The sequence below is a fragment of the Pelodiscus sinensis genome, chromosome 4, assembly GCF_052426305.1.
Source record: "Pelodiscus sinensis isolate ZL-2025 chromosome 4, ASM5242630v1, whole genome shotgun sequence".
NCBI classification, from domain to species: domain Eukaryota; kingdom Metazoa; phylum Chordata; order Testudines; family Trionychidae; genus Pelodiscus; species Pelodiscus sinensis.
Window position 1 is genome coordinate 2,579,537 of NC_143055.1, and position 24,873 is coordinate 2,604,409.

General features: G+C 62.4%; 1 protein-coding gene across 3 annotated transcripts in view; it reads left to right on the forward strand.

Annotated features, from left to right (window-relative positions):
* ADISSP (adipose secreted signaling protein) overlaps positions 1 to 18,541 on the forward strand; it is a 102,571-nt gene extending 84,030 nt beyond the window's left edge. For all 3 annotated transcript variants that reach the window (XM_075931082.2, XM_089777717.1, XM_075931090.2), the window contains exons 5-6: positions 6,750 to 6,872; positions 17,888 to 18,541. In XM_075931082.2, coding sequence (XP_075787197.2) covers positions 6,750 to 6,872; positions 17,888 to 17,988 — 224 coding nt within the window. In that variant the 3' untranslated portion in view covers positions 17,989 to 18,541. The remainder of the gene's footprint in view (positions 1 to 6,749; positions 6,873 to 17,887) is intronic.
* Positions 18,542 to 24,873: the final 6,332 nt, after the last annotated feature.

Genomic DNA, 24,873 nt, shown 5'->3' on the forward strand with positions numbered 1-24,873 from the left:
GCTGCTGAGACTCACAGGACAAAAGAGGCTGTTTGCCGGTGATGCCCCGACGGGGAGGGAAACCCCCTGGATGGCTTCGGTTGGCACGTTTCAACCATAATCCCTTCCGTTCGCCATGTCCCTAATGCTGCCCACAAGAACGATACAGGCACCGTGATCAGACCTCCCGAGCCAGCAGGCTGGGCGTTAACACGGACGGGGCGCATGAGGGATTTGGGCCAAAGCATCTTCAGGTTACGCGTATTCGTGTCCATAGGTCAATTTCATACGGGGCGGGAGGTGACACCGTCACAGGCCTCCTTAGACGAGGCCGCTTGCAGGTCTGCCGTTTGGGAAGGAAAGCGGTGAGCCGCCAGTGCCGGTAAGCGGGATTAGCCCTCCCCCCATAGCCTGCGTTTGTCGTTCTCTAAACCTCGTTTGCGAACTGTGTTAGCAGAAGGGTTCTGCATTCAGCCCATCCCCCGCGGGGCCCCGTGCGCAGCCGGGAGGAGAACCTACGTTCCGAGACGCCCCGGCCCTGGCCCGCCCAGCGCGGCAGCCCCTCGCTGCTTTCCCATAAGCCCTGCCCAAGGTGCTGTTGGCTTGGAGACGCGACATTGTGAGTGAACCGGCAGGGATAGGCTGGGCCCCTGTTGGCCCACGCTCCCCTCACCCTGCCGAAACGCTGCTGCTCCTCCGGTTCCCTGTGGAACCCGCCCACCCTCTAGGGCTCTTACTCCACCCCGCGAAGGCACAAGACCGAGCCGTTGGCCGGACGTTGGAGACAGCAGCATTCCCCTGGGACTACGTCCCAGCTTTTAGCAGCCAGGGAATTCAGGAGCGGAACAGCTCGCTGGGCAGGCCGGGGGCTGGGGGGAGACGTGCTCACGCAGCCACAAGCTGTCGGATCTGAGGCAGGAATTGCTGGTGGAAATTGGCCAGCGTTGCACAGGCCAGACCGGAGGGTTAGATTGCTGCTTCCTGGCCTTTGCGTCAGTGCAAATGGGAGGAATTAGATTTGCCCTTTGCAGAGCAGGTGGGTGAGAGCGAAGTGTCCTAGAACCCCAGGACTGGAAGGGGCCTCGCGAGACCCTCCAGTCCAGTCCCCTGCCTCCTAGCCCATCCCTGGCAGGCGTCTGTCCAACCGGCTCTGACATATCTCTAGTGATAGAGACTCCACAACCCCCCTAGGCAATTGATTCCAGCGTTTCACCAACCAGGCAGGCAGGAAGTTTTTCCTAATGTCCAACCTCAACCTCCCCTGCTGAAGTTTAGGCCCATTGCTCCTTGTCCTGTCCCAGAGGGCAAAGGGAACAGTTTTCCTCCCTCTTCCTGTGACACCCGAAAACCGCTCTCAGGCCCTGCTCAGTCGTCTCTTTTCCAAACTAAACAAGTCCAGTTCTTTCCGTCTTCTCTCCTAGCTCGTGTTTTCTAGACCTTGAATGGGTTTTGTTGCTCTTCTCTGGACCGTCTCCAAATCTTGCCCGAAATGCGGTGCCCAGAACTGGACACAAGACTCCAACTGAGTCCTAACCAGCGCAGAGCAGAGCGGAAGAATGACTTGTCAGGTCTTGCTCACCACACCCCTGCTAATGCTCCTAATGTATCAATTGCGGCCAGAGCGCGCCCCTGACGTCCGCGCAGGCTGCCGGAGGAAAGAGCAGCAGAACGAATGCTGCGACCGAGCTAGGATCAAGGTCTCGGGGCTCCCGTGCAGGCCTCGGGACACCCTGAGAAAAGATCCCGTGGAGAGGGCAAAGCCCTGGGACACCTCCTCCTCCTGTGACCCGGGGGCCAGGGCCTGTTGAGCAGCACAGGGCTTGGGGGTTGTGACGGCGCGTTGGGGGTTCCCCGTCTCCTGCACCCCGAAATGGCACAAACAGACTGCACCAGCCAGTGGAATTGAGGGTGGTTTATTGCTCCTCCAGCACAGCGCAGCACAGATGTAATCTGGTTACAGGGACTGGGCTAGGATGCCTCAGGCCCCCTTGAGATGGGGGAGACTGGGCCCCTAAACTCCAGCCCCTTCCCCTAGGCTCTCCTCCATGCCCTCCGACAGCCAACAACCAACTCACTAACTTCCAGCCCTGCCCCCCAGCCAGGGCAGCATCCACCTTCCTTTGTTCCTCTCCATGGGGGGTGTCTGGCCACTGGTTCAACAAGTTTGGCACTACCTTTGCATAGTGAGGTTTTCCCTGCTGGGTCTTGCTCCAGACAGCAGGGGTCACCCCAGCCCAGCAAGTACCCCCACTACGTCACAGGGGTCTCTTGGGCGCTCCCCTTTGCAGAGCTCTTAGGGCGCCGGTGGTGGGGATCTGGCCGTGGAATTCCTGGGTTGCAGCTCAGCACCTTGCGCTGCAGCCGGGCGACCAAGCAAGAGTCCTCCAGGGCCACGCCGCTGCCAACCCGAGCGCAGGTGCGGCCGCGGGGTCTGGCCTCCGCCCTCCTGGCAGCGCCTGGGTGGATTTGGCCGGTGCGCTGCCGGGCTGCCGGGGAGAAGGGCCGTTGCGGGGGGACAGCTGCCGAATGCAGAACCTCTGTGTGTTGGCCCCCAGACGGCGTCGCCCGCCTTGCACTGAACAGTGTCCTGCCAGAGGTGAAGCCGTGAAACCAGCTGCTGGGAGAGGGTTGCGAAAGCTCCATCGCTGGAGATTTTTAAGCGCATGTGGGACACGCCCCAGTCGGGGGCGGGGAGGGGACCGGATCAGATGACCCAGCAGGGTCCCTCCAGGCCTGTCCGTCTGTGATTCTGAGCCCTGAGCCGGGGGGCTGTAGCTGTGGTGCGTCCAGCTGTGCTCCCTGACCGATGAGCGCACACGCACAGCGCACAGCTCTTCTCAGGACACTTGTGCGCACACTGACACTTGTCTCCCAGGAAGGGTTGTGCCTTTTGAAAAGCGACGGGTCAAACATTTGCAGCTACAATAACAACCAGAAAACCACAGCACCATTGGGCTGGGCGAGTTTCAGCTCCGTTGGGTTAGTTAAGTCCAATGTTCCCGCTAATGTTTCCATTCATGTGCGGAATAAATTTTGTTCTGTGCACCTAGGCATGTGGGGATGTGCACCACCAGTAGAAACACATGCTGCTGACTGCTTCTGGTTGTGTGTGCTCTGCTACTCAACTGGGCAGCAGTTGAATCTCTCCTGCCCATGCGCTCAGCTTAGCGGGAACCCTGGTCAAGTCCCTTCTGCACCTCACAAACCCGAGGCGGAGGCTGCTTTCATTTTAATCGAGCTGGATCCCGAATCTTCCTTCGGGCCCCTGTGTGACGGCGCGTTGGGGGTCCCCCGTCTCCTGCACCCCGAAAAGGCACAAACAGACTGCACCAGCCGGTGGAATAGAGGAAGTTTATTGCCTCTCCAGGATACAGCACAGCACAGATGGAATCTGGTCACAGAGCTGGGCTAGGATGCCTCAGGCCCCCTTGAGATGGGGGAGACTGGGCCCCTAAACTCCAGCCCCTTCTCCTAGGCTGTCTCCTCCATGCTCCAGACCGAAACTAAACTCTCTTCCAGCCCTGCCCCCCAGCCAGGGCAGCATCCACCTTCCTTTGTTCCTCTCCATGGGGGTGTCTGGTTCAACAAGTTTGGCATTACCTTGGCCTAGTGAGGTTTTCCCTGCTGGGTCTTGCTCCAGACAGCAGGGGTCACCACAGCCCAGCAAGTACCCCCACTACGTCACACCCTGGAAGCATGGCCGGAGGGTTTGCTTTGGGCCCCTTCGATTGGCTTGCAGATCCGGGTTCTCCCAAGCCGTAGCTCTTGCGGGGCATGTCGGGAAGGAAGCTCCCGGATTGCCGATGCTGTGCCCATCGTATCGGCGCAGGATCCCTGCCGCAGGTCTGCGGTCCCCGGGGAGGCCGTCTCGTCTCCAGCCTGCGGGGACGGGGAGTCACTGCTCCCTCGTGGGGTTCTTGTGGGTGGGCTGGGAGGAAAGTGGGACTTGCACAGCTCAGAAGGAGGCTGGCTGCCCCTGGCGCTGTTTCCTGCATCCCCATGCCCGCCCTTGGAGGAGAATGGCCCCCTTGTCCAGTAGGACGGGGCTGGGGTGGGCGGTCGCGCTCTCGGGGGGGGGGGGGGCCAGTCCCGTGGAGCAGTGGGAACTCCAACCCGGCACTGGCCCCTCCAGGGAGCTGGGGTGGAGTGGGCCACAGCTGGCCTGTTGCTGGGCTCTGTGTTCTGGCCTGGGGGAGCTCTGTTGTGGGCTGGGGTCTCCCACCTCATGCAGGGCTTGGGCGGGAAGGTCTGGAAGTGCTGGGTGCCTGGGTTGCCAGAGAGCCGTGTTCCCTCTAATCTTTTCTCATCCATGTGCGGAATAAAACTTTCTATGTGCACCAAGACAAGTGTGTATGTGCACCACCAATAGAAAGGAAAACCTGTCTGAGGTGCTCTGCTAATGAGTGGGGTGGCATTTGAATCTCTCCTGAGCGGCCGCACAAGCGCCCGGCGCACAGGGAGCGCTGCCGGAGGGCTGGTTGGAACATCTCCCCGGACGGAGATTAGTGGCCGTGGAGTCTGAGGGGTTTTTCAGAAACCTCTCCAGCTTGGTGAGGGCCAAGTAGGGCCAGGGATCCAACCGAAACCTCCCTGCTTTCTTGCTGGCTCACCGGGGGATGGCAGGTCCACGGCTTGGGGCAGCCCCACCGGATGCACTGCCCAAAGCTGGGGACTCCCGGCCTCCCCGGTGCACGGCTCGGGGCAGCCCCACTGTGCCTGTCACTGCAAGCTCTCTGGGGCAGGGACTTGCCCTGTGTTTATCTGACACCTCGCACAACATAGGGGGCCTCTGGAAAACCTTTTGCAAAGCGCGTTGACGAAAAGCCGCCTGTTGCTCTAACCCTCCTTCATCTGGAGCCAAAGGCGCGTTTTCCCCTAAGCTGGGTGTGCCGGGGGCTCGGACGCACTGCCAGATGCAGGCAGAGCGACGAATCACTCGCCCGAACGCGTCACCGGGGCGATGGCGGCTGTTCCCATGCCTGCTGGGTATCTCCTCGCCTTCTCTTCCCCTGCCCCCAGCAACCATTTAGATGCTTCGCGAGGCTGAAATGGTTGCATAGAAAAGTTGAACCCACTAGGACAATGAGCCGAAGTGCCAGAGCTTTGGAGCTCTGTTCCAAAGTCCCGGGGAATGTGCTTTTATTGTAGGTTTCCCCTCCCGAAATGTCAGTGTTCTCGGAGTCCCTCGCAAAGATTACTGCCTGTAGAGGATCACGTTTTCGGCTTCCAGCTTTCCTTTGTTTCTCGTGAGCGGGGATTTGACTAATGCCTTTCTTCGGATGAAAAGGGTTAGTGGGTTTTGCTCCTGGCTTGTATTTTTCTCCAGACTACGAGAAAGGAGCACCCGCTGGGCTGACAACCCCCCTCCTCCGCCCCCGCTCAGTTTTCAGAGTGCTCTGAAAGGTAGCAATTGCCTGTGTGAATAGAGCGGGGCCGTAGCTCGCCTCCCCAGGTAGGAGGTGTCGGGCTTGGGGACCGCGCTGAGCAATGGTGGCTTTCGGCGTGTCGGTCGTGTGCGGGGCTGTGCTGAAAAGTTTGCAGAACCAGCACCTCACATTCCATATCTTCGGCCTGGTCCGGAAGCTGCCTTACGTCGGTGTGTGTCTCACTGCCTGGTCCCAGAACTTCAGAACTCGGGTCACCACGAAGCGAAGAGGCAGCAGGTTTCAGACAAACCAATGGAAGTTTTTCTTCACTCAGCGCACAGCCAACCTGTGGAACTCCTTGCCACAGGATGCTGTGAAGACCAGGACTTGAACAGGGCTAAAAAGAGACCAAGATATATTCATAGAGGTTAGGTCCATCAATGGCTCTTGGCATCAGGAAATACAAGGAGATGGAGGTTGGGGGGCTCTGTAGTTGGGTACAGCCCCCATGCTAGGCCTGCCCCACCCTGCCCCTCTCCCCTATGCCCAGAGCTTTGCCACGGGGCCAGCAGGAGGCGGCAGCAGACGGGAGGCAGAGAGAGGCTGCCCCGTGCCACTGTCTGGTGATTCGGGGGGCTGTGGGTCCACGGGGTGTGGACATGGGTGACCCCAGGCTCCTGGGGGCAGGGAGGTGGACCAGGCAGGTTTGGGAAAGGCAGAAGGAGGTGGGTCTGTTTGTAGCACCCCGCTCATGGGAGGCGCTGGGGGGGATGGGCTGCGCCTGCCCAGGCACTAGAGGGAGGCTTCCTGGGCCCGGCTGCAGGGCACCCTGCAGAGCTTCTCCCTCCCCGCAGCCCGGTGTCGCTGCAGAGCTCCTGCGCTCTGGGGCGGGTGGCGCTGAGCTCGGCTGGGGGCAGTCTGAGAGCAGGCAGGGGGACCTGTAGCCTCTGCACCCCCAGCTCCTTCCCCGTGCTGCTGCCTAGAGAGCGCCCCTGGCTCGCCAAGCGCTGTACTAGAGACCTGGCATCTCCAGCCCCGTTTCATAGCTGGGGAAACTGAGGCACCGGGTGACTTGGGAAAGTCCCTTCAGCGATCCAGTGGTAGAGCCCAGGTCTGCTGAGCTCCCAGGCCATGCTCTACCCACTGGGCAGCACTGCCTCCCAGTTCCCGCTTGCCTGCCCCAGGCCCGGCGGCCCCCACATGAGGAAAGGCACCATAGCGTGAGGGCCACAACGCCCTGTTGCATGGCGGGCAAGGTACGCATGGAGGGGGACATCCAGAGGGGGCCCTACCGGGACCAACGGCAAAGTCCGGAGTAACCAGGTCTCGGCTCTAACCCCTGCGCGACGCTGCCTCCCGGGGGCTTGGCTACTGACTCTTGGCTTTGGTTCCCTCTGCTTGCAGGCTACAGCGTGAAGTGCGAGTACACCGCGCACAAGGAGGGGGTCCTGAGAGAGGAGATGCAGCTGTCCAGCGAGACCCACGACGGGGCCTGCGTCAAAGTGGTCGTCCAAGCCCGGGTCATGGGTAGGTATCGCGGGGCCCCGCGAGCGACCGCGGCCTGGCCAGGGGTCCTCAGCAGAGCCAGAGATCGGCTGGGGCCCCCGTGCAGGAGACTATATGAAAAGCCTTGCTAAAGTCGAGGTCTATCACATCCACCGACTTCCCCACGGCCACAGAGCCAGTCACCTCAGCACAGAAGCTAATCAGGTTGGTCAGGCACCACTTGCCCTTGGAGAATCCATGTGACTATTCCTGGTCACTTTCCCCTCGTCCAAGTGCTTCAATATGGATTCCGCGAGGATCCCTCCATGATTTTTCCAGGGACTGAGGTGAGGCTGACTGGTCCGTAGTTCCCTGGCTCGTCCTTCTTCCCTTTTTTGAAGATGGGCCCTACATTTGCCTTTTTCCAGTCATCTGGGATCTCTCCCGATCTCCACGAGTTTTCAAAGCTAATGGCCAAAGGCTCCTCAATGACATTTGCCAACTCCCTCAGCACCCTCGGGTGCATTAAGTCCGGGCCCATGGATTTGTGTACGTTTAATAGTTCCTGACCTGTTCTTTCCCCACCGAGGGCTGCCCCCCTCCTTCCCATACTGCGTTTAGTGCGTTTGTCTGGGAGCCGACCTTGTCCGTGAATACAGAGGCAAAGAAAGCATCGAGTACTTCAGCTTTCCCCATGTGACGGCGCGTTGGGGTCCCCCGCCTCCTGCACCCCCGGAAGGGCACGAACAGACTCCCCCAGCCAGTAGAATAGAGGTGGTTTATTGCTTCTCCAGGATACAGCACAGCACAGATGTCATCAGGCTACAGGGCAGGCCTAGGATGCCTCAGCCCCCCTTGATATAGGGAAGGGGGTCTCGGCTTCTAAACCCCCCAGCCTGTAGCTGAGGCTGCTTCCTCCATGCTCCCAGACAGAAACTAACTCACTCTCCTCCAGCCCTGCCCCCCAGCCAGGGCAGCATCCACCTTCCTTTGTTTCTCCCCATGGGGGGTGGCTGGTCCGACCAGTTTGGAGCCCCCTTTGCAGAATGACTCCCCCTTTCCCTGCTGGGTCTTGCTCCAGACAGCAGAGGTCGCCCACAGCCCTAGCAAGGTACCCCCACTGCGTCACACCCCACATCATCTGTCACTAGGGTACCTCCCTCGTCCAGTAAGGGCCCCTCGCCCTCCCAGATCACCCTTCTTGCTAACAGGCCTGTAGAAACCTTTCTTGTTCCCCTTCACATCCCTTGCCAGCTGCAATTCCAATTGCGTTTTTGCCTTCCTGATGGCTCCCCTGCATTCTCGAGCAGTTGCTGTTGCTGTGCGCACCGGCCTCCTGAGCCGGGCACGGGATGGAAATGCTTTTGGCCAGTCATACGGGGGCCTTTCTGTCCCCCCCCGCCCCACATGGGCCCTTGGAGCGGGGGAAACTGCCCGGCCCGACTGTGCTACCCAAGCTGAGCCATGTGCCGAAATAAACGAAGGCGCCAGACTTAGGCACGGCTCCCCGCCCCCACACTGCCCCGATGTGGCTGACGCACGTGCTAACGGGCTTGCTGCACGGGGCCTGGCGTTTAAAAGCGTCTCCCCGAGGTTACCAGGGCCAAGCTGTTAGCACCAGAGTGTGTTTGACCCGGCAGCGCCTCTTGAATTCCCGGGGAGATTTCAGCCCCACTGCGGGTTATGGGGTTTCACCCCCGCCCCAGCGGCGCCACCGCCCCCGGTAACACTCGGTTGAAAGCCGTCGCTGTGAAAACGAGGCTTGAAGAAGCAGCGGGCAGGGCAGCTCTCCAGCTCTGGGGCCTGCCACTGACGCTTGGCATCACGGCCGGGTGCGGCCGCCAACGGGGCGAGAATGGCGAGCCAGGGCGTCTGGGGACTGGTCCGTTGACTGCGGCAGCCTCTGGGTCAGAGCCCTACAGCGGACCTGCGTGGCTTGGAAGGGCTGGATCTGCAACACGGGGAGGCAGCGCCAGGCTTGCTGGGGCGCCCGGGCGATTTCGATCTGCAGGGAGGAGAGCTGAGCGGCCGGTTTCAGGGGAAACAGCTGGTTTCCAGCGCAGACGCAGGCCTGCCATGCGCCGTGCCGCGAGGAGACCCGCAGGGGCGTTCCACAGGCCGCGTCTCTGCCGTTCGCCGACAGGCGCAGAGGGGGCAGCCGCAGTGGGACTGGCCGCGCGTTGTGCTGGAACTGATGGAGATGGACCGGGCTGCTTCAAATCGCCTCCGCCAGCCTCTCAAAGAGCTGAGCTAGCAGCACTTGTGAGGCCAAAGCCAGCAGCGACTTCAGGGAAGGTGAGGATTTCCCTGAGGGGTCAGCAGGCACCCGGGCGCTATCACGACAAGCCCATGGGCATCTGGTTGAACTGGTGTGAATCCGGAGTGACTCCAGAGTGGCAGGCTAGGTTTACACCACAGTGACAGAGGTCAGCCAGCAGTGACTTCGGTGAAGGTGAGGATTTCCCTGAGGGGTCAGCGGGTACCCGGGCGCTATCACGACGAGCCTGTGGGCATCTGGTTGAACCGGTGTGAATCCGGAGTGACTCCGGAGTGGCAGGGTAGGTTTACACCACAGTGACAGAGGTCAGCCAGCAGTGACTTCAGTGAAGGTGAGGATTTCCCTGAGGGGTCAGCGGGTACCCGGGCGCTATCACGACGAGCCTGTGGGCATCTGGTTGAACCGGTGTGAATCCGGAGTGACTCCGGAGTGGCAGGTTGTGTTTACACCATAGTGACAGAGGTCAGCCAGCAGTGACTTCGGTGAAGGTGCGGGTTGTACCTGTGGTGTAAGTAGGCCCCCAGGCACTATCACGACGAGCCTGTGGGCATCTGGTTGAACCGGTGTGAATCCGGAGTGACTCCGGAGTTGCAGGTTGTGTTTACACCATAGTGACAGAGGTCAGCCAGCAGTGACTTCGGTGAAGGTGCGGGTTGTACCTGTGGTATCAGTAGGCCCCCGGGCGCTATCACGCCCAGCATGGTGGCATCTTGGTTGAACTGGTGTGAATCCGGAGTGACTCCGGAGTTGCAGGCTGTGTTTACACCACAGTGACAGAGGTCAGCCAGCAGTGACTTCGGTGAAGGTGCGGGTTGTACCTGTGGTGTAAGTAGGCCCCCGGGCGCTATCACGCCCAGCATGTTGGCATCTTGGTTGAACTGGTGTGACTCCGGAGTGACTCTGGAGTGGCAGGCTGTGTTGACACTGCAGTGATGGAAGCCAGCTGTGGCTCGAGCAGAGGGAAAGGAGGTCACTCTGCATTCAGGGAGTGTGTGTCATGCGCCGAGGGAGTGGCAAGGGGTGGGAACCGGGGCCAGGCGGTCTGGCCCTGGAGACCTGCTGCCTTGTCTCTCAGTTGCTTTTCTGGCCCGTCCCCGTGGTGCACGTGTGACTTCCATGTTGCCTCATCAACTCAGGAACAATCCCAGCAGCCTGTCGGCCCTGGGAGTCGCTCCCTGCACCGCACCCGGGGCTCGCCCAAGGAATCCCAAGCACCGAACCTGGCGCTAAAATACTCCAGACTGGTGTGAGCGGGGGCGATGGCGCGAGCCAGGCTTCAGAGAACCAGGAGTCAGACTTGGGGTTTGTCCGTGGCTCTGCCGCTGGTGCACTGGGCAGTGGGAAACCAGCCCGTGCCTCAGTTTCCCCATCTGGAAGGCGGGGCGCGTACTTACCCGCTTGGCTTTTTGCGGCCAGACGAGGACTCGTTCAGCCATCCGTGCCCACCACAGCTACACGTTTCCTCTCCGGCTTGCGTGAGGCGCCCAGAGGCCAGGGGGATGGGCGTGCACGAGGAGGGGGGCGGGTAGTTAGTGTGAGGCGGGCTCCCTGCCCTAGCAGCTCCCTCCGATGGGGTCTCCTACCTGTCCCGGTTCTGTGCTGCCACCTGCTGGCTCTGTCCCAGATTCCCCTTTCAGTCTCCCTGGTGTAATTAGCGCTGCTCTCTCCTTAAGCTCGTTATCATGCAGCCGGGCGGCGTTGGCGCCGATCCAGTGCAATCGCTCCTTTCCCTCAGAGTCATTACCCAGCTTTGGAAGCATCCTATTAACGGCCCCATGCTGCTCCCACCCGCCTGCTGCTCCTGTGAAACTCCATGTGAGCCTCTGCGGCCCCCCAGCCTGTGGGGCAGACCCTGTCCAGGGGCCCCCAGGGCTGCTGGTGGTGGGACACTCTGCCCGGACCTGCTCTCTGCCGCGGTGCCTTTCCGGGGGCCGAGTGTCTGGCTCCAGCCCCGCGAAGGCTGGGGGCGTCTGGACCCTTGGCCGCGTTCTTCCCCTGGATTTGCAGCGCCTTGAGCGTCAGGGCTGCCTGCCTGGGCTGTAATGCTGCGGCAAAGGGACGTGCGGCTCGTTAGCATCAGAACATCAGAGCGGCCAGACAGGGTCAGACCAACCGTCCATCCAGCCCCGGGTCCTGTCTGTCCACAGGGGCCAACGCCGGGTGCCCCAGAGGGAGGGAACAGAACAGGGAATCTTTACGTGATCCCTCCCCTGTCACCCATTTCCAGACAGAGGCCAGGGACCCCATTCCTACCCATCCTGGCTAATAGCCATTGATGGACCTAACCCCCATGAATCTACCCAGCTCTTTTAGGAACCCTGTTAAACTGCTGGTCTTCACAACATCCTGTGGCAAGGAGTTCCACAGGTTGACTGTGCACTGAGTAAAGAAAAACTTCCTTTGGTTTGTTTGAATCCTGCTGCCTATTCATGTCATTTGGGGACCCCTAGTTCTTGTATTATGAGAACGAGTAAATCACGTTTCCTTATTCACTTTCTCCACATCGGTCGTGATTGTATAGACCTCTGTCCTATCCCCCCTGAGTCTCCAGGAAGTGGCAGCAAGGTGGCTCTGGTTTGGGACCCCGGGGGCAAATCGCTGCCTGCTCGGCATGGCTCCTGAAGGAGATGACAAGGCTGTGGAGGGAGCCCTGCAAGGTCCTTCCCCAGCCTGCGAACCAGCCCAGCCAGGCTCTGCTCTGAGTCCCATCGGCTGCAGCGTCTCTGAGACCCGGCCCAAGGCGCCGGGCGAGTGGCATCGCAGCGGGAGGCCGTGGCCCCAGTCCAGCGCCAGCGTAGCGCGAAGCCGGGGCTCGGTGCAATCCGGGCTGAGCCAGGGGGAGGGTCCCTTGCAGAGGATCCAATATGGAGCCTCCTTTGCAGCCCCTGAGTCCATATCCGGCCTGTGGCCACATCGCGCAGGGCCCCAGAAATTCGTTTGCTCAGGCGCCTGCAAGCCAGTGGCTCCGGGGTTCATGAGCCACAGCGAGGTGAGGGGGCCGGGGGCTGCCATCTCCCAGCAGCCAGGCCCTCGCTCCGCAGATGGGAGCAGATCCACAGGGAGGCAGGTTTCCATAAAACTGCAAAGATCTGCATAAAACATGCAAACCGGAGTCCTGCAGCTTCGGGGCAGATCTTGCTGCAGGGGGGACGACCAGCCACCCCGCTAGCCCTGGCACGGTTGGGCAGCAGGTTGGCACGGGGAGCAGAGAATTGCGGGACAGGAGGGAACGTTCCCAGAAGCACAGAGATGGGCCTGACTTAGCCCCGGCCACCTATCAGCTGACCCGTTTCGCCTCCAGAAAGTCAAAAACGGCCCTTGCCTCCTAGAGCTGCCCGTTGGGGTGGGAAGTGGGGCAGCCCCACAGCCCTCAGGCCCGGGAGACAAGCCAGGCCCCCAAACTTTTTGGGTGCATCCTAAATGCAGGGGCAATTGATTTAAATCCAGGTGCTTTGAATCACCCAGATGGAAGTCTTGAGTTAAAGGATCAATTTTCATCAACGTTTCTGTTGGTACGTCAGCTATTTCCTAAAGAAACATCCGTATTGGCTGATAAACCGTTAAACATCTTCATTTACAGCTGAAGAGTCTTTCCGCTAGATTGGCGTGTGTGTGTAGATATATTTGTTACCTAGAAGGGCGCATTATACCCGTATACATCTATTGAAGCAACCACACAGCCTAGCAGTTTCAGATTGGTATGAATTCCTTGTCCATTTCGAGGGCGCTGGAAAACGGCGAATGACATGATGCTTACTTACTCCAGAATTAACTTACTGGCTCTGATTTGTGTCAAGCTGCGTTCGGATGGTAATTGGACTTTAATTAAACACAGACCAGCCTCTAAGACTGATTGTTATTAAATCAAGCCCCGAGCGCAGTACCTGAGCGAATGTGTCATAGTCACAGAGTGTGGCCTGAGAAGTTCGATGTGTTCCCGGATTCGTTATGTGGCCAAGCTCCCGTCGGCGCTCGCTTTCTGATAGAGGCTCGCGGTTACGCGGTGATATTTGGAGTTGAATAGTGGAAGAGATGCTAATAGGCTGGGTCCCTTAACACTCAGATGTTCAGATTTCCTTTCCAACAGCTGTGTCTGTTCAAAGAAAAATGTCTTACGATGTGAAGACGTAAATCGGATTTAACCCAGCCCCCGAATTGCCCCCTCCCCAGATGACTGAGTGTTATCCGCCCTGTGTGACGGGAGGGGCAGGGCCGGAATTAGCCCGTGGGGGCTGGGGGCGGGTGCTCCGTGAACGGCCTAGCCGGCTGATCCAGTCGGGCTGCTGGGGGCATACGGGCCTGTTAGTTCAGACACACGTCTGCGTACATCCTTCGCGTGTCTGGTCTGCGTGTGCGGCTACTGCCCGGCTCTCCTCTGCCGGCTCGTCGCCCGCCGGCGTCCCAGAGAGGTGCGGAGCGCCCCCTGGTGGGCAGTGCTGGAAGAAAGTTTTCCCCTCTTCCTCCGGCCCATGGCTGCGTTTCCAGTGGCAGAAAAGGGGTGTCCCAGCGAGCTCAAGGATCCCCTCCCCCCCAAGAAGACCTGGCCTATCGGACAGCATTTGGCTTGTGCCCCAAAGGAGAATTGACATCCCCTCTCGTGTAACACTGAACGGTCACTTCCCCTTGGGCCCGCCTCTATTCTGTCCCCTCTGTCACATCCCCTCTTGGTTCAAACTCTCTGGCCCGTGGCCCACTCCACTCCACACAGACCTTTCCGCAGCCAACCACCCCGCTACCGGCCCCCCCAGCCCACCTCCCCTCCCCACTGCCAGCCCTAACCCCTCCCCCTCCCCCCGCCACCAGGCTGCTGTGCTGCTACAGCCCCAGCCCTGCTAATGGGGCTGTCGTGTCCCCAGCCCCACCTCTGCTACTGGGACTGCTACATCCCCGGGGCCACTACCGGGGCGCCAGCCCGCTTGCCCCCGGTGCCCCCAGCCAGGACTCCGTGGTCCAGGAACAGCTGTGGTCCTGATGGCCAAGCGAGCCCCAGTTTTTGGAGGTCCAACCGGTCTCTTCAATGTTTTCAGTTTGAAACGACTTTTCATGGTCTCTGTACATTGAAAACGTGTCAGTGGTTGAAATGGCAATGGAATAATTTGTTCCGCCCGAAATGCGTGGTTTGGACTGTTAAAAACGGCCGGTGAATTGCAATGCCGTAGAACCTCAGAGTTACGAACACCTCGGGAATGGGGGGTGTTCCTAACGCTGAACCAAACAGTACGGTCGCCCTTCCTAAAGCTGACCACCGCACATTGCCGTCACACAGCTTTGAAACTTGGCAGCGCAGAAGGCAAACGCTGCTTTTGGCCCTCGCCGTGTAAATGAAACCGGCGACAGCTCCCGCACCTTGGCAAACCATTCTGGAACCTTTCCCTTTAGCGCTGCAGTAACTTATCCCTCACGCCGTCCTGTACTGAACAGCATGAGGGCAATTTTGGCTCTACTGCTGCCTGGTTGTGTCCGATTGTGCGCACATCTGCTTGGCCTGACCAGCTCTTGGTATCCATCACTTGGAGGTTCTAACATAAGAACGGCCGTACTGGGTCAGACCAAAGGTCCATCTAGCCCAGTGTCCTGTCTGCCCACAGTGGCCAGCACCAGGTGCCCCGGAGGGGGTGGACCGAAGACAATGATCAAGCGATTTGTCTCCTGCCATCCCTCTCCAGCCTCTGACAAACAGAGGCCAGGGACACCATTTTATCCCCTGGCTAATAGCCTTTTATGGACCTAGCCTCCATGAAATTATCTAGCTTCTCTTTAAACTCTGTTCTAGTCCTAGCCTTCACAGCCTCCTCTGGCAAGGAGTTCCACAGGTTGACTACACACTATGTGAAGAAGAACTTTCTTTTATTAGTTTTAAACCCGCTCCCCATTAATTTCATTTGGTGTCCTCTAGTTCTTCTATTTAGGGAACTAATAAATAACTTTTCTTTATCAGCCCTCTCCACACCACTCATGATTTTATAGACCTCTATCCTATCCCCCCTCAGTCTCCTCTTTTCTAAACTGAAAAGTCCCAGTCGCTTTAACCTCTCCTCATATGGGACCCGTTCCAAACCCCTGCGTCGTCGCTGTTTGCACAGCTCTGGCCAGCCAGCCGTCCGCACGGACACCCCGGGCCTTTCGCTGAGTGAGTGCACTGGCTTTGGTGCCTGAGTGGTTCACATTGTTCCTTCCAGTGCCAGCGCTGGGCACGTCCTAGTTTGCATTTGCTCTTCCATTGCGTTTCCCCCTCACCCAGCCAGGTTCCACCCTTCGTTTTCTCTGCTCTGTACCCTAAACGGCACGAAGGCTTAATGGTGAGAGTAACGAACCCCTGGGGTAATGGCCCAGGGCTTGCGTTGGGTCCTCTCCCACTTACAGCTCTCCTGTGAAGACTGGACGTGTTTCTACAAGTCCTGCTCTAGGACTCATTTGGAGGCAGGTGTGTGTGACGGGGCGGCCTGGAGGAGCCCCGCGGGCCCGTCTGGCCTTGGAATCTATGTCTCTAACTCACATCGTCTCGTGGCTGGGTTTTGCCACCATGCAGCTCGCCCCATTTTCCAGGTCGTGAATAAGATCCTTTCAACGAAATCCCACGTAAGTCTGAGCCGCGTGAACCTTGACGCCGGCCTCTCTCCCGGCGCGTAGCCGTTTGAGGGACGGTGGGATTCTGTACAATGATTTTTTTTGTTGACTAATTTGGAAATGTCAGTTAGAATGGGTTTTAATAGAACCTTGGTCCTCGCTTTACATCTCTCCTAGAAATGTAATTAGCATTTTAATTGGCTTCCTTGAGTCAGACCCATAGGACTGGATAGAACATCAGAAAGTCATCTAGTCCCGTCCCCTGGGCTCATGGCAGCGCTAAGTAATGGTTAGACCACTCCTTCCAGGTGTTTGCCTTCCTGATCTTAAATCTCTCCAGAGATGAAGATTTCTCCTCCCTAGGTAACATATTCCAGTGTGTAACCACCTTGACAGGAAGGAAGATTTTCCTAATGTCCAACTTAAACCTCCCTTGCTGCAGTTTAAGCCCATTGCTTCTTGTCCTGTCCTCAGAGGCCAAGGAGAACAATTTTTCTCTCTCTTCCTTGTAACACCCATTGAAGTGCTTGAAAGCTGCTCTCGTGTCCCCTCAGTCTTCTCTTTTCCAAACTAAACAAGCCCAGTTCTTTCAGCCTTCTCTCGTAGCTCATGTTCTCTAGACCTTTCCTTGTTTGTGTTGCTCTTCTCTGGACTTTTTCCAATTTCTCCACATCTTTCCTGAAATGCGGCGCCCAGAACTGGACACAAGACTCCAGCTGAGGCCTGACCAGCACGTCGTCGAAACAAATAATAGCCTGCGGATCGACAGTAATTTCTCTGCCGTTAAATTCCTGTGCATGTCTCAGACTTGAGAAGAACGGATCCGATGCAATGCTCAGAGATCTCCCCGTATCCCATAGAGCTCGCTATGTTCACCTCTGTGTCCAAACGACTCCTCCCTTCGTTCCGGTGAGGTTGCATTCCACGCAGCGCATTTGTAAGAAAGCCAGGCAGGCCCCGTAACCGTAGTTTCGTTCTGACCTAGCGTGTGCAATTCAATATTAATTGGCAATTAGGGAAACGAGAGGGCCTGGTCTTGGGTCGGTTTTGTTGATTGGAAATGGTAATGGGGGGAACCCGCATAAAAGATGAAGCCCCTAAAGTGTCCGGACCCTGTGGCATGATCGGGCGCCGCTTGCTGGCCGGCACCAGGCAGGCTGGGGAGACGGGTTCCCAGCGCTTCCTGCGTGAGCTCGGACGCTCCTGGTGTTTCTCACCTGGAGGGAGGAGCTTGAGGACGGTGCAGCTGCGAGGCAGAAGCTGCTGAAGGAAAGAGCAGGTTCCCCCGTCCTCATTGGAGAACTTCCCTCCCATGTAGGGCCCTGATTCAGGGAGGGACACAGGCAGGGGCCTCCCTCTAAGCATGCGTGTCGGCCCCCGGACTTGACCAGAACTACGTACGGTTATAACCCGCCCACGTGGGCCTTCCCGAATCGGGGCCGGATTCATTACACGGGGGTAGCACAAACCATTTGAAACTCCCTCCAGAACCACAGGCGCTAGTCCGGGGCGGGCAGTAACATGGGGGGGGGTCCCAGGTTAGCTCCGGGCGGGCTTCGGCTGCTAGATTTACCGGCACGGCCCCAGGTACTGGCGATCGCCGTTCCCGCCCAATGGGAGCCGTGGGAAGTGTCGCGGACCAGGACAGCTCCCATTGGCTGGGAACGGTGATCCGCCGCCGCCGGGAGCTGTGATCGCCGGTACCTGCAGCCATGCAGGTAAATTTAGCGGAGGGGCTAACCCTGGCGGACCAGCTCCAGCCTGTGGGCCGGTATTTGCCCCCCTCCCCCTCCGTGCTAGTCTAATGCCAACAAACCCTATTGGTCAGGCAGGGCCGAGCACCATCTGCATCTGACCAATGTCTAACCTGCTCGTCGGTATCTCCAGGGGTGGAACTGTGAGCACGTGGGGTCAGGACTGTCTCTTGCTAGGCAAAATGCACAGCACCGAGGGGCCCAACGCGGAGGCCCCGTCGATTCACAAATAAAGGGAGATGTCTTTTCCCCTTGTCCCTAAAACGACAGGAAGATGCTTGTGAACGTTCGCGGCAGCAGCCTCCCTGGGAGACTCTGTCCCGCCCCCCCGGGAAGCTGATTTGCACACCTACCCCCCCCCCCCCGATTGCCGTGATCTGTGCCGAGGCCGGTGGGTCCGGCTGTAAGGGAGCATCCGGCCTGTGCGCGGTGTAAACGGAGGCCATTCTGTCTTGCAGATCGCCACCACGGCACCCCCATGCTGCTGGAAGGAGTGCGCTGCATCGGGGCGGAGCTGGAGTACGACTCGGAGCAGAGCGAGTGGCAAGGGTTCGACTAGCTGCCGCAGGCCGCGCCCTCCTTTTCGTTTTGTAAATTTCAGCTTGACGTTGACGAAAAGCAAATGGTTCGCTGGCTGCAGGGTCCTGAGCGCGCTGGTTTTGTGGTTACCAATGGAGCTTGTCTTGTGAGGTCTGGGCGCTGTGCTTTTATCCCCCCCCGTTCCCCTAAGAGCCAACCAAATCATAGGCCACTCGTTGCAAAGGGTTGTGGGAAAGGCGGGTGGGGTGGGGTCATGGCTCGGGCGAAGAGCTGAGAGCAAAGCCAAGGCTGTCATGGATCAGGGTGGGGTTTCTCGTCATCTTTTCAGCCTTAAAACTCGTGTGTGTGTGTGTGTGTGTGTGTGTGTGTGTGTGTGTGTGTGTACTGGCCAGCGATGCATGTCCAGCGTGTGTGTGTGTGTGTGTACACACATACATGCTGGCCAGCGATGCATGTCCAGCCTCCTGTGCAAAGTGGCACCTACTGGCTGTGTGTGTGTGTGTGTGTGTGTGTGTGTGTGTGTGTGTGTGTGTGTGTGTGTGTGTGTGTGTGTGTGTGTGTGTGTACACACATACATGCTGGCCAGCGATGCATGTCCAGCCTCCTGTGCAAAGTGGCACCTACTGGCCGTCTGTCAGATCAGAATATTCTTCCTTCGCCTAAGACCTTGGTTATTTTTTCTTCTCTTCAATGATCCCATCGCCACCTCTGGCCTTGCCCCCAGGTTCTGCAGCTGCCACTTAAAAACCAAACAGCTGATGCTTTCCCCGCTCCCCAGTGCCAGGGCTGCTAAATACACTGGAGCGTCCCACCCGCTTTGTCTGTTTCGTTTGTGTTGAGTCTCAGGAGAGTTTCCAGACGCTGTTGCCTTCCTGAGGTCCAGGAGCAATCGCTCGTCGCAAGCCATACCGTGTCTTCTCTCTTTCTGCTGCCGCCGCTGCAATTCAGTTTTATTCTCCGTCATCTTTTAGGAGGGACGTGCAAACGGCCGGGGCTTGATCCTGCTCGCAGTGGCAAATCCGGAGTTAACTCCACCTTCCCGCAGTGGGAGACTCCAGCTCGCCTCCGTTGGCTTCGGTGGAGTTAACTCCAAGTTCGCACCCCTGGCGACTGAGAGCAGAATCTGTCCCGTCAGGGCGAATTCTGCCTTCCGCCTCGCCGGCTGCACCCTGCGTAACGCAGCGGGGTTGCGCACACGTGTCCGAAGGCAGAATTTTGCCTTGACGCTGGGCTGGCCCAAGGAGCGTCGGAGGCCCCCTTGGAAAAGCCCAGTCGGAGTGCTCGCTCCTTAGATGTTGTCTAGCAGGTTTGGGTTTTTTCAGACACATGGTACCAGGACCAGGACCGGTGGTTCAGTTCTGAAAGCAACAGAAAGATTTCTGTGCCTATATATGTGAGTGTTCGTGTGGGTTTTTTAAGTACAAAAAAAAAAACTATAAAAGAAAATAATAAACTTACGTTTGAAAAAGAAAACAATAGTTGGTCTGTTCGGAGTAAAACTTTCTCCAGGGTTCGTTTGTCCTGCTGCTCATGGGTCTGCTTTCACTAGAGCGGGGGTGGGCAGTCATTTTGGATGGGCGGGCCACTCCAGGATTTTAGAACTCCAGGGTCTGGGATGGGGTGCAGGAGGGAGTGTGGGGTCTGGGAGGGAGTTTGGGTGAAGGAGGCGGTTGTGGCCTAGGGCAGGGGACTGGGGTTTTGGGATGGGACTGAGGTAGGAGGGGATTGTGATCTGGGGCAGGAGATTGGGGTGCCAGATCGGGGAGGGGTATGGGTGCGGGAGGGGGCAGAGGGTTGGGGAAGGGAGGGGCCGGGGTGCCAGAGGCAGGCTCTGGCGGGAGGCCCTTTACCAGCACAAACCTGCAGGCTACTCCACGTGGCTCCGCTCCGGGCAGGAGAGGGAGGGAAGGTTTCCTGCCCTGCTCCTGCTCCCGGCTAGGGGCCGAGTCCGCACGCCGGGGCCCTGTCGCCCTACGCAGCCAGAGCTGGGTGGCTGCCTCGGGCCCTGGGACCGCCCGGCGGTTTGCCGTGGGCACCGCTCTGCACGGGATGGCCCTTGGGGGGCTGGGAGAGGACTCCTATGGGACCCGCCTTTCCCGCTGGGAACACGGGGCAGGAGACGGTGAGAGCAGGGGACCCGGCTCAGCCCAAGGGAAGAGCCCAGTGGGCCCCCGAACTGCCCCCCCCCCCCCCCGGGGCTGCCCTTTCCTCTCCTCGGGCCTGTCCTGTAGCAACCCGGATCGGCCTTTCCCAACAGCCGGCAGGGGCCCGCTCCAGCCCGCCTCCCGTCGCGCCCCCTCCAGACGGGGGTGGCTCCTCTTTGGCCCCCGCCCGGGCCGATCCTTCTGCCCTCTGCCCCGCTGCAGGGGAAGGGCCCACGGGCGGGGGCAACCGTTCAGCCTGGCTTAGCGCAGAGGCGCTGGCTGGGGCCCCTTTGCCCTGGCGCGAAGCAGGCGGGAGTCTCCCCCCAGCCCCCGATGAAAACGCCCGCTCACCCCATGGACGCTTTGGTCCCGTTTATTCCTGCTGAAAATCACAGGCCTCCGCTCCTCCCCCGCCCCCCCAGGATCCCTCCTTCAGGTGGGCCCCACCTGCGCTTTTGCGATGGGAAGAGGGCATGGGTGGGGGGTGAAAGCCCAGCTGGAGAAGGCACGCCCCAGCCCCGCCCCTTCTGCCTGAGGCCCCGCCCCTGGAGCCAAGCCCCGCCCACCCCATCAGTCCTGGCCCCCGCACTCCCGCACTCCCGGCCTCACGGCATGGACAGAGCGCGCGGCTCTCGGGGGGCGGACGGAGCGCGCGGCTCTTGGGGGGGGGACGGAGCGCGCGGCTCTCGGGGGGGACAGAGCGCGCGGCTCTTGGGGGGGGGACGGAGCGCGCGGCTCTCGGGGGGGGACAGAGCGCGCGGCTCTCGGGGGGCGGACAGAGCGCGCGGCTCTCGGGGGGCGGACAGAGCGCGCGGCTCTCGGGGGGGGACAGAGCGCGCGGCTCTCGGGGGGCGGACAGAGCGCGCGGCTCTCGGGGGGGGACGGAGCGCGCGGCTCTCGGGGGGGGACAGAGCGCGCGGCTCTCGGGGGGGACAGAGCGCGCGGCTCTCGGGGGGGGACAGAGCGCGCGGCTCTCGGGGGGGACAGAGCGCGCGGCTCTCGGGGGGGGGGGACAGAGCGCGCGGCTCTCGGGGGGGACGGAGCGCGCGGCTCTCGGGGGGGGACAGAGCGCGCGGCTCTCGGGGGGCGGACAGAGCGCGCGGCTCTCGGGGGGGACAGAGCGCGCGGCTCTCGGGGGGGACAGAGCGCGCGGCTCTCGGGGGGCGGACAGAGCGCGCGGCTCTCGGGGGGCGGACAGAGCGCGCGGCTCTCGGGGGGCGGACAGAGCGCGCGGCTCTCGGGGGGGACAGAGCGCGCGGCTCTCGGGGGGCGGACAGAGCGCGCGGCTCTCGGGGGGGACAGAGCGCGCGGCTCTCGGGAGCGGACAGAGCGCGCGGCTCTCGGGGGGCGGACAGAGCGCGCGGCTCTCGGGGGGGACGGAGCGCGCGGCTCTCGGGGGGGACAGAGCGCGCGGCTCTCGGGGGGCGGACAGAGCGCGCGGCTCTCGGGGGGGCGGACAGAGCGCGCGGCTCTCGGGGGGGCGGACAGAGCGCGCGGCTCTCGGGGGGGACAGAGCGCGCGGCTCTCGGGGGGCGGACAGAGCGCGCGGCTCTCGGGGGGGGACAGAGCGCGCGGCTCTCGGGGGGCGGACAGAGCGCGCGGCTCTCGGGGGGGGACGGAGCGCGCGGCTCTCGGGGGGGGACAGAGCGCGCGGCTCTCGGGGGGCGGACAGAGCGCGCGGCTCTCGGGGGGGACGGAGCGCGCGGCTCTCGGGGGGGACAGAGCGCGCGGCTCTCGGGGGGGCGGACAGAGCGCGCGGCTCTCGGGGGGGGACAGAGCGCGCGGCTCTCGGGGGGCGGACAGAGCGCGCGGCTCTCGGGGGGGACAGAGCGCGCGGCTCTCGGGGGGCGGACAGAGCGCGCGGCTCTCGGGGGGGACAGAGCGCGCGGCTCTCGGGGGGGACAGAGCGCGCGGCTCTCGGGGGGGGACAGAGCGCGCGGCTCTCGGGGGGGACAGAGCGCGCGGCTCTCGGGGGGCGGACAGAGCGCGCGGCTCTCGGGGGGGGACAGAGCGCGCGGCTCTCGGGGGGGACAGAGCGCGCGGCTCTCGGGGGGGCGGACAGAGCGCGCGGCTCTCGGGGGGGGACAGAGCGCGCGGCTCTCGGGGGGCGGACAGAGCGCGCGGCTCTCGGGGGGGGACAGAGCGCGCGGCTCTCGGGGGGGACAGAGCGCGCGGCTCTCGGGGGGGGACAGAGCGCGCGGCTCTCGGGGGGGCGGACAGAGCGCGCGGCTCTCGGGGGGGACAGAGCGCGCGGCTCTCGGGGGGGACAGAGCGCGCGGCTCTCGGGGGGCGGACAGAGCGCGCGGCTCTCGGGGGGGGACAGAGCGCGCGGCTCTCGGGGGGCGGACGGAGCGCGCGGCTCTCGGGGGGGGGACGGAGCGCGCGGCTCTCGGGGGGGACGGAGCGCGCGGCTCTCGGGGGGCGGACGGAGCGCGCGGCTCTCGGGGGGCGGACGGAGCGCGCGGCTCTCGGGGGGGGACGGAGCGCGCGGCTCTCGGGGGGCGGACAGAGCGCGCGGCTCTCGGGGGGGGACGGAGCGCGCGGCTCTCGGGGGGGGACAGAGCGCGCGGCTCTCGGGGGGGGACAGAGCGCGCGGCTCTCGGGGGGGACAGAGCGCGCGGCTCTCGGGGGGCGGACAGAGCGCGCGGCTCTCGGGGGGGACAGAGCGCGCGGCTCTCGGGGGGGACAGAGCGCGCGGCTCTCGGGGGGGCGGACAGAGCGCGCGGCTCTCGGGGGGGACAGAGCGCGCGGCTCTCGGGGGGGACAGAGCGCGCGGCTCTCGGGGGGGACAGAGCGCGCGGCTCTCGGGGGGGGACAGAGCGCGCGGCTCTCGGGGGGCGGACAGAGCGCGCGGCTCTCGGGGGGGGACAGAGCGCGCGGCTCTCGGGGGGGACAGAGCGCGCGGCTCTCGGGGGCGGACAGAGCGCGCGGCTCTCGGGGGCGGACAGAGCGCGCGGCTCTCGGGGGGGCGGACAGAGCGCGCGGCTCTCGGGGGGGGACAGAGCGCGCGGCTCTCGGGGGGCGGACAGAGCGCGCGGCTCTCGGGGGGGACAGAGCGCGCGGCTCTCGGGGGGGACAGAGCGCGCGGCTCTCGGGGGGGGACAGAGCGCGCGGCTCTCGGGGGGCGGACGGAGCGCGCGGCTCTCGGGGGGGGACAGAGCGCGCGGCTCTCGGGGGGGACAGAGCGCGCGGCTCTCGGGGGGCGGACAGAGCGCGCGGCTCTCGGGGGGGGACAGAGCGCGCGGCTCTCGGGGGGCGGACAGAGCGCGCGGCTCTCGGGGGGGCGGACAGAGCGCGCGGCTCTCGGGGGGCGGACAGAGCGCGCGGCTCTCGGGGGGGGACAGAGCGCGCGGCTCTCGGGGGGGCGGACAGAGCGCGCGGCTCTCGGGGGGGGACAGAGCGCGCGGCTCTCGGGGGGGACAGAGCGCGCGGCTCTCGGGGGGGCGGACAGAGCGCGCGGCTCTCGGGGGGCGGACAGAGCGCGCGGCTCTCGGGGGGGGACAGAGCGCGCGGCTCTCGGGGGGCGGACAGAGCGCGCGGCTCTCGGGGGGGACAGAGCGCGCGGCTCTCGGGGGGTGGACAGAGCGCGCGGCTCTCGGGGGGGACAGAGCGCGCGGCTCTCGGGGGGGACGGAGCGCGCGGCTCTCGGGGGGGACAGAGCGCGCGGCTCTCGGGGGGGCGGACAGAGCGCGCGGCTCTCGGGGGGGGACAGAGCGCGCGGCTCTCGGGGGGGGACAGAGCGCGCGGCTCTCGGGGGGGACAGAGCGCGCGGCTCTCGGGGGGGGACAGAGCGCGCGGCTCTCGGGGGGCGGACAGAGCGCGCGGCTCTCGGGGGGGCGGACAGAGCGCGCGGCTCTCGGGGGGGACAGAGCGCGCGGCTCTCGGGGGGGACAGAGCGCGCGGCTCTCGGGGGGGACAGAGCGCGCGGCTCTCGGGGGGGACAGAGCGCGCGGCTCTCGGGGGGGGGACAGAGCGCGCGGCTCTCGGGGGGGGACAGAGCGCGCGGCTCTCGGGGGGGACAGAGCGCGCGGCTCTCGGGGGGGACAGAGCGCGCGGCTCTCGGGGGGGGCTCTCACGCCGGGGCAGGGGGGTTACACGCTCTATACAAAAATAAACATTTGCGGGTACAAAACACAGAGAAATTTATCAAGACGTTTCCTCCCTGCCCAGCTGCCCCCCGCCCCAGTAACGTTGAGATGAATTTGTATCAGCCTGGCACCTCCCCCTTCTTCCCCCAGGGAGCCTGGCTGGGGCTGCGGCTGCCCAGGAAAGCGGTGCCTGTCCTTGGCCTTGTGGGGGGGGCGGGGGACTTGCTGGCTCGCAGAATGTTCATTCGCCAGTTCAGGTGTTTTGGCAGGAGCTGCGTGCCTCAGTTTCCCCCGTGTGCTGCAGTGTTGGGGGGGGGAACAACTCTCTGGCTGCAGAGGACGTGGATGTGAATGGCACCAGCCGCTGAGGGCCCACGTGAAGGGAGCGCCAGGCACGCCCCCTGTAAATCCACGCACACTGAGCCCTAGCAGCCAGGGCCCACGGAGGGCCCCCCGGCAGGCAGCCGAGCGGGGCGGGTTGGCCCCGCTGGGGAAGAGAGGCCGGGAGAGGGGCCATGGGGGCGCTTGTGTTGGCTGCGGGCGGAGACAAGGGGCCCCACCTGAACTGGGCTCACGAAGGGCTGGGCCCCCAGGCTGGCGAGGCCGGGCTGCGCTAAACCGTACCCCGGGGCGCCCTGTGCTCTGCCAGTGGCCCAAGAGCCCTGCTGTCCC